The sequence below is a fragment of the Pyrgilauda ruficollis genome, unplaced genomic scaffold (assembly GCF_017590135.1).
Source record: "Pyrgilauda ruficollis isolate IOZ18807 unplaced genomic scaffold, ASM1759013v1 scaffold23, whole genome shotgun sequence".
Lineage (NCBI taxonomy): Eukaryota > Metazoa > Chordata > Aves > Passeriformes > Passeridae > Pyrgilauda > Pyrgilauda ruficollis.
Genome location: NW_024522539.1, coordinates 1,771,125 through 1,783,127, shown reverse-complemented (window position 1 = coordinate 1,783,127; position 12,003 = coordinate 1,771,125). Strand labels below are relative to the sequence as shown.

The 12,003-nt window shown below is 49.8% G+C and overlaps 1 protein-coding gene across 1 annotated transcript in view; it reads right to left on the bottom strand.

Annotated features, from left to right (window-relative positions):
- The window catches only part of IGDCC3 (immunoglobulin superfamily DCC subclass member 3), a 95,785-nt gene extending 91,644 nt beyond the window's left edge, over positions 1-4,141 (bottom strand). The window contains exon 1 of the mRNA XM_041469093.1: positions 4,012-4,141. Within this exon, the coding sequence (XP_041325027.1) occupies positions 4,012-4,078 (67 nt within the window). The 5' untranslated portion in view covers positions 4,079-4,141. The remainder of the gene's footprint in view (positions 1-4,011) is intronic.
- Between the last annotated feature and the right edge of the window lie 7,862 nt (positions 4,142-12,003).

The following is a 12,003-nucleotide window of genomic DNA, read 5'->3' as shown; positions in this document are numbered from 1 at the left end:
GATGGAGGAAAGCACAAGGAGCTGAGCACTGCATGGATCCCTGCTCGCTCCAAAACCAGCGCCTTGAAACACAAGCTCTTCTCTCTCTTTTCACGTACTCTCAGGTTTCAGCAGCAACGACCCTTCTGCAAAAGCATCTTCACAGCTCAGCAGAACCATTCAGCACGACCTACATCCCCTGACTTGCCATCAGCTTCATCAACACAATCTCATGTGCAAGAACAACAAAAAAACCAGGCAGCAAATCCTTGACTCCGCTCTGAAACTCTGGTTTTAAATTACCAACACGGAGCAGGTCTGGGTTGTTAAGTGACTGGGCTGCTCTCGAGTGGAGGGTGCGATACAACGGTGACATCTGATATAATGGCAAGGCCAGCTCAGTGTGCTCGGTGCTTTCCTCATGCACTCGCCTGTTTGCCTCTTTCTTCTCTTAAAGTGCAATTATTGACATGTTCGCCTTCTTAACCACCAATTTTATAAGCTTGCCAATGACTCCTGAACATGTGCAAACAATTATTTTTATTTTCTTGCAAAACCAAAATGTTGGATATTCTTTTGGATAAGCAGACTCGGGTAGATTTTCATGAGCCCTGCTACGTAATTTATTAGTTTCTAAACTCTGTAAAACTAAAAGCTCCACTAAAGTTCAAATAAGTTTGTGATTTCAAAATAATTTTGAATGGACTATTCCTGTTTCTGACTAATGTTACACAATTGATTTAAATGGGAATTCTTAATCTGCAGAGGTAGATTCTTGCATTGTTTTGTTAATTAAATAAAATGACAATATCATGGGCCAGAAGCCCAGGAGTGCAAAGCATGAAATATTGTGGGGAAAAGGGACCAAGAAAAAAGCATCTTCTGTCCCAGATCTGCTGCAGGCTGCAAAATTAAGTACACGATCTGCTCATCCCATGGCTTTGGAGCAGAGTCTAGGGGTCTGTGAAGCAAGAGCTGGCATTGCATGGGGTCACTGCTTGGCACTTCACACGCTGTGACACAGGACCCTTGAGAAATAAGGAAATCAGAAATAAAAAAGTTCAGGCAGACAGAAAGAGGGAGAGAGACTTTCTCGTTTGCACAAATAAAATGAGAGCAGTTTTGCAGCTCTCTGCCAGGCAGTGCTGCTGCTGAGCTTAACCATGCTGGCCTGTACCAGGCTCACAGCACAAGGGCCAAAACTGGGATTGAACACGATGGAAGGGAGTGGGGAGCCAAGCAGTAATCCTGGATCGGGGATTCTCTGCCCAGATCCTCTCCCCTGGAACCCTCTGCAAGCTCCTAAGTGAGCATGGAAACTTGTTCTGTGCCAGATCCAGAGCCTGACAGGTAACAAGAAGAAGCACAATTACACCAGCTTAATATTTCTAACAGCCTTGGCAGGCGGTGGTGGGGCAGATTAGAAGGAGAGCAACCTGTCCTGTTGCCCCCTCTCCCACCTTGCTTTATACACTTCCAAAGTTTACTTTTGGCATCATGATGGCCCCAGCAGGCACCTGAGTGCCATGAGCACGGGTGGCTGCACACTCACACCCCCGTGCCAGCTTTGCCCCGAGCACAGGTCCCAAAGGTGGTGCACGCTGATATGGCTGTGCAACGCCTGCCCCATTTCATGGGCTGCCTGCTGCCTCCACGCGGGAAAACCACGTCCTGAGATTCTCCTGTTGAACTCCCGAGAGAAACGAAGCCCAAACGTGGGCTTGAATTTCATACCGAGTCTCTGAGCGTTACTGGGGAAATGATACCTGATACTCTCTATGTATATTAAGGAAAAAGACAGGGTATTACACCAATTTAGTAGAAAGCAATCCGGTTTTTTTCATCTGAAAAAAGACAACAAAGCCATACAGAGTAGAAATTAGTGAAAGCTTATAGCTTCAATAATTTAGAAGTTAAGCCTACTTAAACATAAATGACGATGTTTAATTCCAAGGCTGTTACTGAGCAGAGCCGGGGAGCCTCTCGTATCCTATGCCTGCCTTTGAATGCCGGGCTCAGCAATAACAGACAAAAGCTGTCCACCACCCAGAACAAAGAGCTCCAGGAAATTAAAAAAAAAAAAAAGAAAGAAAATACTGTCTCGCTGCTGAGCCCACTCCCGCACGCTGACCAGCAGCTCCCAGTGCCTGGCTCACAGTCGCCAGACCAGCATTTTGGGGAGTTTGAAAACCGCAGGGCTGGGAGTGGAGCATCGTGTCCCGCACAGCGCGGCACTGCTCCGACACAGCATCCCCGGCGAGGCTGCTCCGGCAATGACTGACACTGACGCGGGAGGGTTTACTGAACTCAGCACAGCGCACAAACACGTTACCTCGCTGTTAACCACGTTGAGAGCACAGAAATCCAACGGGGGCGGGGGGGGGAAGTCAGAACCAAAAAACTTTGAAAGTGTAGCCAAACACTCCTCAGCAGGGCGAGCAAAACACACCCCGAAGTCAGGAGCCACTGACCCGCCAAGGCGCAGCATAAACAAACACGCGGGGCAATTTGGACAGCAGCAGGCGATAACCTAGACACAAATTTAAGCCGCTAAAGTTCTGCTTTCAAGTATTCACCTCTTTTCCTCTCCTCTGTTCAAAAAAGAAAAAAAAAAAAAAAACCCAAACTTTTTAAACCATCCTCATTGTACAGCTCAGGAATCTTGACATAATAACAAGACCTGCTTCATTACATCCACCTCACAGATCACTTCTATTTTCCGCGAGTTACACTGGCTTCTCCTCCTCGCGCAGTTGCTACGGACCACGTGGCGAGATTTATGATACGACTAACCCACAGCTTTGCTTTCTAAACACCCCAGCAGCTAATCTTTGATAAATCTAACACACACTTTTCTCCCTCTGAGCATGCTGGGTTGCTTACAGGGTTTCTAAAAAATAATTCACAGAATAGACACAGAATAATTTGGATTGCAAGAGACTTTTAGGACCATCTCGTTCCAACCCCCCGATATGGGCAGGGACACCTTAGACTAGCCCAGGTTGCTCAGTTCCTACTTTTCCTTCTCTAGAAGGATGTTAAAGAGAGACTAGAACAGGATGCACACGAGTATTTTGCTGCAGAACAGCATCTTTGTCAGATTAGACCCATGCATCACCAGTAGAAGAAAAACACTGCCATTTATCCGCTGGACATGTGCACAGTAAGTCCAGGGAAAGCTCTCTTTTGATGTTTTGTAGTCCGGCCAGGTGGACTGTGCTACCAATGCGAACAGAGCTGGCGTTACAGGAGAGCACAATATATTTGTAGGTCTGAAGTTGCTCGCCCTCATCCCTGCAACTTGTCTCCCAACATCTCTCCTCTCGCTCTCACAGCCTTTGCTGACGAACGCGACGCGTCCGTCGGGCGCTGCCTCCCGCTCGCACCGCGGTGACGATCCCGGCGGCTCTTACGATGCGGGCACGGGTGGATGGCCAGGCACGCCACTGCCCCGGCAGCCACCACACCCCTCCCCAGCGCCAGCAGTGGGGGCTCGGGCTCCACAAACACCACCGTCCCTCCCTAGAGACCCCCGCACAAGGGGTTTCCAACTGGAAGCACAGCTCCTGGGGAGCACTTCGGGATGGGCTGGGGATGAAGGCGCTGGATGGGCTGGTGCGGGACTCCGCAGCCCCAAGCCACGACCCCTGCTCGCCTTCCCGGAGGAACGCGCCCCGTTCCCGCGGAGGGATGCTGAGCCGCGGGGACCCTCACGCCGCACCGGCGGACACACGCGGAGCTGCTCGGCCCCGTCCAGCCCCCGTGGCGGCCCGGAGCCACAGGGAAGGGCAGAGAGCGGGGCTGCGAGTGACCGCGGACGAGCGAGGGGAAACGGGACCGGCGGCGGGATGGCGAGGGACAAGGGGATGAGCAATGCCCTGGCCGTCTCGGGGGTGATGAGGGGACGCAAAGTGCTGGAAGGACGGACGGACGGACGGAGCGGCCGCGGGGAGCGACGCCGGTGCCGGGCGCGGCGGCAGCAGGTCCATGTCCGCGCCCCCTCCCGCTCCCCCAGCCCAGCCCGGCTCTTACCTCCGCGGCAGACAAGCAGCAGCAGCCCCAGCAGGCAGGCGGGCAGCGCGGAGCCCGGCGGAGCCATGGCATCCCGGGCGGGCGGGCTCGCCTCCCTGCGCCCCACGGGGAGGGAGCAGCCCGCCGGCAGAGAGGGAGGGAGGGGAGGAGGGAGGGCGGCCAGGCGAGAACCACCCCCAGCTGTGGGGCGGGCGGGAGAGGGGCGGGGGGGAAAAAGGAAAGGGAAAAAAGGGGAAAAGCGGCTCTCAGCGGGCCCTTCTTGGGCGACACCTGGGAGGGAGCGGGGCCGCCGGCGGGCGGGGGGCGGGCGGGCAGCGCCTTGCGCCATCTTGCGCATTCGCCGGGGCGCCGGCAGCGCTGGCCGGGCTGAGAGGCGGGGGTGGCTCCGTGAGGGGCCACTCCGCGCCCGGGACCTGCACGGAGCCTCGTGGGTCTGCCTTTACCGGAGTCCCCTCACGGCACTCCTGTCACAGAGCTCCCGTCACAGAGCACGTCTCAAAACCCACTCACGGGTCGAGCCTCACGGATCTCCCCTCATGTGTCTCGCTCACCAGAGTCCCTTCGCGTTTCTGCCTTCACAGGAGCCCTCTCTTCAGAACCCACTCACGGGTCTCCCCTCACGGGTGCCACTTCTCGGGGCTCCCTTCACAGGGCTGCTCTCAGCGGTGTCCCTCACGGAGCTCCCTCACACCGCAGCCCCGTCACCGGTGCCCCCTCACGGGTCTCCCCTCACCAGAGCTGCTTCAGGAGTCTCCCCTCACCGGTCTCCCCTCGTGCGTCTCCCTCACCACAGACCCCTCAAGGGTCTCCCCTCCCTTCACCGGAGCCCCCTCACAGATCTCCCCTCGCCGCTTTCACTCGCCGGGGCTCCCTTCAGAGAGCTCCAGGGATTACAGGGATACATCAAGGGGCTTCTCCTCACCTGTCTCCCCTCACTGGGGCAACCTCGCAGGAACGCAGAAGAGCTTGGCTTGTCCCACTTCTGTGCTCCTGATTTTAATGCTATCCTAAGTGACTTACCCGAGTCAGTAATGCAGGTGTTGGACCAGCCTGCTCACCCTGGAAGACGCCCCAGTGAGGAAGGACCCAGTGAGGGATGAGTCTGCTCCTAAATCCTTCTACAGCAGGATAATTTGTTTGCCCTCCTGGCATGAAATAAGGATAATGTGTTCTTACAAGGCTCTCAGACCCTGTGCCCATGCAGTATTTTGTGCCTTCCAACTGATCCTACCCTGTCCCTTGGCCCATATTCTCCACAAACATAACTCATATCGTCACTTTTAGCAGCAAAAACCATCTCTGCAAAGACAGTTCAGTGGTGTTTGCTTGGCAAAAAGGAACTAAAATGAAATAAAAGTCATCCTAACTGATTTCTTTCTTCAGACTAAAACCAGATTTTGTGGACTGGGTTACTAAACCACTACTGGGTTACTGTAACCATTCCTAGAAATCTGGTGGAAAACCCTTTGTGAAGAGGAGCAATGTGAGGCTCCCCTGGATAGTGCACCCTGAGCGTGTCGGAGTCGGCTAACGAGGAAAGAAGACGTCATTACATCTGCTCCACATTAAAGCTTCCTTCGTTTAGAGGAGGATTGAGCTGTACGAGGCTCCTTTCAGCTGGGGAAGAATTTGCTCTGGCTCCGCCAGCCTCTCGGTAACATCTGAATTTCTGTGCTGTCCCTGACCTTTTGGCACCAGCCGTGCTCTTGCTCCGACTGCCTGGCTCCTGCCATGGGGCCCCATCAGCATTTATGTAACGCTTGAAGCCATCATGGACTTGTGGCTGCTGTTACTGAGGATGGTTTGTGGGAATTAATAATTCCAAGAGAAACTGAGCACGATGTGCTTTACAGGGCTGCTTTCCCTGTGAACCACAGATTTTGTGTGCTTTTGCTGCCAAGTGCCCTGGCAGGACCCAGGAGCTGGGGGAGGTAGGTACATGTTTAGGGTATCACCAACTTCACCCCCACATCTTGCAAATGACACTGGTGACAGCACTGGTAGCACATTCAGAAATCATCACTACTCCAAACAATAGGACTTCTATGAAAAACCATGAGGTCTTTTAGGGAATAGGCAGGTTTGGGGCTTTTGGAGCCACCTAAGAGCAGGAATTCAGAGCACTCATGTTTTTCTACGCTCTGTAAGCATGAGGGCTTAGAAAAGTTGCTTTGTACTGGAGGCAGGAATTTGCTTATCACACTGCGAGCAGAAATCGGAGCCTTTGGAAAAGCAGGAGGGTTGCAGGAGTGACGGTGTCAGCCAAAATTGAGGCTCGGAACCCTTTCCTGCAGAGCAGACAATGGGTCCATTCCTCTGTTCTCCCTGCTGCTGCGGGGCACAGGATCTGTCTGTCCATCTGCCCTCCCTCTCCACAATGCCCTCTGAGGGCATCACTCACTCCTCACTCCCTGCACAGCAAATTTCCATCAGCTCCAATCGTGCTCCTGATTTACACCAATTAACTGCAAACTGAGGTCCCCAAGACACCATTAGTAGTTTCAGTGGATGAAGTGGGAGATTAACTTGTCTGAATTCACTCCATTTATTATTCTACGTGTAATTGTGGTTACCCTGCCTGCTAACAGTCTGGGAGCTTTTCCCTTATGTAGGTACATGCAGGGTTTTAGCATCTGCTTCATGGTCAGTGAGCAACAGGGAGCAGGAGCCAAAATTGTGGCACCCATCTTGAGGCACTGAGCCCAGAGCCATGCCAGCAATGCTGGGACCATCCCGGGACCTGCTTCTGGAAGCAGCAAAAACTGTTTTCTCTGTGTTGAGAATCTGTGAAGCAATCCTGGCCACATCACTGCATCACACAGCCCATTGTCTCGTGCTGTGCCATGTTCCAGAGGGCTGAGCTGGGCCACACACTGCACAGGCAATTGTAACTCCTTGAATTACCTGAGACCACGAGAAACCCAAGCTCACTGTAGTGTATTTCCAGCTGCATCCTTACACAGTGTGTCAGAGTGACAAAGGCTGGAAAGAGAAAGAAACGCAACCTGACACTTTGCTCTTCACTTCTCTCCTGTAAGTGCCGCGTCCGTCCATCTCTGGCATCCATTCCATCCATTCCTCTCAGCAGCCTCCAATCAGCATCCCATGCTGCAAAGTGGGAGCTGGAAGAGTGATTTGCAGTCACCCATCACTCCCTCCAAGGTCCTTCCTTGCTCGTTTGTGGGGTTACCTATCATTAGGAGAAAGACTCATCAGAGTTACACAGTCTGACAGAGTTCCCTTTAACCAGTGTCAGAGAACACTGTGCTAAGTGCAGATTTATTACCTCTGTAATGCAGATAAAATGAGATTTTATGGCTCTGTAGTCGTGGAAGCATAAAGTAATAATGGAAACTATGTACTGAAGTAGGGAATGCGTCCCAGGAAGAAGGGAGATGCACGGGAGGTTAACAGTGTGTCCTTGGGCACTGGCAGGTATCCTCTCACCAATCCTGCCGGGCACAAGCCATCCAGTGCTCAGCCCAGTGTGCCATCCAAGAGAACTCTCACCACTCATTGCTAGATGCCTCTGCTTATTTTTACCATTAAAAAATTCCCAGCAAAATGAAGCATGAAACTGGACAAATATTTTTTCCTATAGGAATCAGTTCAAAACTGAGAAAGGAGCAAGCATCCAGAAATGCCTAATGAATCCAAACTCTGCTCATGTCTGAAATTCCAGAAGAATCCCTAAGGAACCAGGTACCCACTATCATCTCACAATGCCAACCTTCATGGTGATGAGCTCTGGTACTGAAGTGGTGTGAGCATGAATCCTGCATTCTGCTCCCACCACTGCTTCCTCAAACAGCTGGAACAGACTTAATTGTGAGAAAAATTCCACTGTTTTTAAAAAACATTTTATTAATAACCCATTAGTTAAGGAATATAAGGACAATGTCTTACACTTTAACACTAAAGAGTATTTGTGGAGTAAGAACAGTCTCTGAAGAAAGAAAGTTATAATAAAGTACAGTATGGAACCAAACACAGACACAACCTTCAAACAAGATCAAGTTCTGGTTACACATCTTTATGCACTGTGCAGAAAATGAAATTTAACTTGAAAATACAAGCAAGGGAATACAGTAACAGAAGTAGATGGTAGATTTCTGCTGGTTAAACGCTTCCTTTCTAACAAAAGTATTGATTAGAAAAGACACAATGATTCCTTTAAAACACCTATTACTAATGAGATCAAAACCATATACACTGTTCTAGTAAAATGGTTGTTTTCTTACACAGCAATATTTCATGGGCTGATTGTTAGCTAGTAATGTAAAAAAATTCTCAAACTCTAAATTAGAAGTTATCTCATTTGAACTATTTAAACCAGAACTTTGCTGCCTGTTAAGTAAGAAATCAAGTCAACAACAAGCTGATAGAGGTTTTTATCTGAGTTGCATGTTTCATGTAATAAGAAAAGAAATAAAAGGATGAGAATTGTGACTCTCACAGCAGCATGGGGAATATACAGTTGTGTAGCCAAACAGTAACATTAATACTAGAAAATTATGCCAGTGAGACAGACCTGACATTTTAACAATGTAAAACAATATACACCAGCAAAAAAGTTGAACAGCAATAATCTTTAGTGTTACTGAAAGGAAGAAAATGGAGAAAGGAGCCTGGTGTGCAGGAACAGATATTAAGCATAATGGGTAATTAAAGGTATCAACAGTTTGTGTGCCTGTGAGAAATCTGCAAGAAAGCTACTTATTTCATGATAAAAAAATATATGCACTGGTTGTTTCAGCTTTACACATCAAATGTGTATTACGTGTCTTCTTCGATTCACTTCCAGCTGAGACTGAAAGATCCCTGCATGTTCAGGGCAGGGGAACCTGGGGCACAGCTGAGTTGGACAAGGACACCCAACACTCTGTGTGGATGTGTGTTCATCCAGGGAGAGCTTCGGTGCTGCTGGTCAGGGGTGACCCCTTGGCTCCAAGGGAACTGTCTGGATTTCTGCAACTCAGGTCTGGCCTACCAGCCCATGGCCACCACAGTTCTTGGACAGCCAAACACTGCCCAGCTTCACACCCTGGTACAGTTTGGGGAAGTGTAACGAGATCAGAACAAGTCTCAGCATAAGTGGACAAAAGTGTTTTGGGGATGCATAGACAAAATTGTTTGTGATCTGCTGCATCTCCCCAAAGCTCTCTGAGCCTGGAACTATTGTGGTGGTTTGGTGGTCAGCCCAAAATGATCCAGGGGAATGGTGCCCCACTGTGCCTGCTTGTGTGGGCTGCAGTGACAGGCAGGGACAGCTTTCAGGCAGCTCAGGGCTGCAGGACTGCTGAAGGCTGTACAGGCAAAGCAGGGGGTGCACGTACAATGGAGTGCCCCCAAAACTGTGGCACACTCCTACATCAGCCTATGTCCCCTTCCACCCCCTGGATAGAAAGTGGCAATGTGGCTTGTGCAGGGCCTGTTCTGTCACTGAGGAAGGGCACAGGTTCTTCATGGAACTGGGACCTGAGGGCCACCTGCACAACGTCCCCCTGCTCTCTGCAGCGAGCGCCCAGCCTTGCCCAGCTGGAGGGTTTGTACCTCTGTGACTGCATCTGCTCCCAGAGAACTGTGAATTGCCCTTATTGCCTGCAATAACACTTCACTGCTTATCTGTAACCCTGCTAAATCATGAGTTTCAAAGTCTTGTGGCAGTGGGTTCTGGAGGTTATTTACACACTTCTTCTGCCCAGTTATGTTTCTTTGCCTTTTCCTCACTGCAGTAGCACACACACAAACTCCTGCCTTTGCCTGCTCACTGGCACTGATTTCCATTCTCTGTCCCACAGCATTCCAGAGTAATGGCTAGTCACAGCATGGAACAGCATTTCTGAGACTCCTCAAGATACCAAGCTGGAGAAACACAGCAATCACAATGACTGGAAATTCAGCTGGTTACCAGAACAATGTGTCACACTGGGAGGAGATGCTGCCAACTGGGGAGAAGTGGAAGCTCCAATATCCTTCCCATCAGAGTACACGGAGGCTTGGAGGTTCTCATTTGCTGAAAAGCTGGAGGTAAAAGGTTTGCAGGGTGCTGGTGAAGTGAGGTTCTCCATGCTGCAAACAGTGGTACCTCCACCCAGTCGTCACCAGGAAAAACAAAATCTAAAGTCTTTTACAGGATCTCAAGTTGGCACACAGTTTCCCCATATACCCTGGGGAGAATTTTAGTAAGAAAAAAGCAAGGTGTGGATCTCTTCCTTCACTTTTTAAACAAATGGTGAGAAGTCTGAATCCTCCAGGAAGGTAGAACATTCACCAAACACCCATGAACAGAATTACTGATCCTTGTTAACTCCGAGCAGGTGGTCATTGTAGCTTGTAGCATTCACAGTCAAACCCTGCAAACCTGGAGAAGGACAAGAGACCAGCTAAAAAAAGTAGAGAAAAGTCCATCCCCAACAGGGCCAGGCTGAGAGACATGTCAGCAGTAAGCAAATAGCATTAGCAGGAAGAGTCACTGGATGATTTTCAAGCCAGACTGACTGGTAGGAGACCAAAGATTTCATTTTAAAGCTCTGGTGGTGCTCTGCTCTTCAAAAAAACCCACCCCAAAGCAGGACTTCGGCCAGGACTATCAGAAGTGACTGGAAAACTTCACTTGTTCATCCAAGGCTTTCAGCAAGTCCACTGCTTACAGAGGCTGAGTGCTGCTCTCTGTAAATTAAAACCATCTGAGATGTCTCCACACCAAAAAAAAGGGCACCCAAAAAAAGAGAAAAGAAATACATGCCCCTAGTATCACAAGATACTTTTGCAATTCCTGGTTCTTCTTTCTATTTGCTAGTATAAGCTTGTCGAGGAAAGATGGATTGACATCCTGCCAGCTAAAGCAGTCTCCTTTGGCAGCTGCTGCAAAACACAGTCCTACAGAAAGACACAACCCAATTCTCTGGCTGTAGGGAAGGTGTCAAGAAACAAAGCAAGAGAGACATCAGATCTGCAGCACTATGTGTTAAAGAAGAGTCAACAACCAGTGCAAACATATTCTTTAGAAAAAGGCAGTATAAGAATAAGTTAAAACCTATAATGGACTATAACAAATGAGTAGATCTACTGCTTTTTTTTTTTTTTCTCCAACAGACATGAGGTAGTTGTGTTGTTAGGGAGGAAAAAATAAAGAAAGAAAGAAGTAGTAAAAATGCTACTCTATACCACACACTATTCCACTTTATAAAATTAAATAATAAAAAGATGTTCCAAGGAAATAAAAATACATGTTGTACATTAAAAGGACAGATGTGTACCTAAAATATTAGGTACAAGAACCTACATGAAACAAAGCCCAGGCTGGTGAAAAGACCCAGACGCTGCAGAAGGTTCTAAATAGTACAAGTTGTTAGAGGCACTCGTAGAGTGTGTAATAAAAGGCCACTACATCAGCCTGCTAGTAGTAGTTACTGTGGTAGCGCACACAGAGAGTCTGGTAATCCTTCCAACCACGGGAGGGCAGAAAAGGCCGGTGCTTACAGCTCACTGCCTTTGTTTCTGGGGCTTCCACCGCTCCTGGGACTCCTGTGCCAGAATTCATCCCAACGCTGCCAGGCAGGCAGCAGTGCCTGGGCACTCCCCGGGAAAGAGAAGGATCCCTCAGTGTACTCTGCCACTTGCTAAAGTCCTTCCCAGCGTTAAAGGACATCCTGCCAGTCGCCTTGAGGGCTGTGGTGAAGTGGCAGCCCCAGCCTAGCGCAGAAGGCTCTGTTCCATCGTGGTTCCACCCAGACTTTGGCAGATGCCTCAGTGCTGCTCCCACCAACACACAGTTCCTCATCGGCTTCAGCGGGAGGAAGATGGGTCCTTACCAACCCACCTGGCTTCCCAAAGGCCTCTGTAGAGCTGGCAGGTCCAAGCCATGCTCCAGTGAGATGCTGCACCTGCCCAGCTCCTGCTGGGCTCAGCCAGACGAGGGCAGGCAGCACCTCTTAGGGACAGGCTCTCCTCGTGCTTCAGCTCTGCTGTGATCAATATCAGATCAGT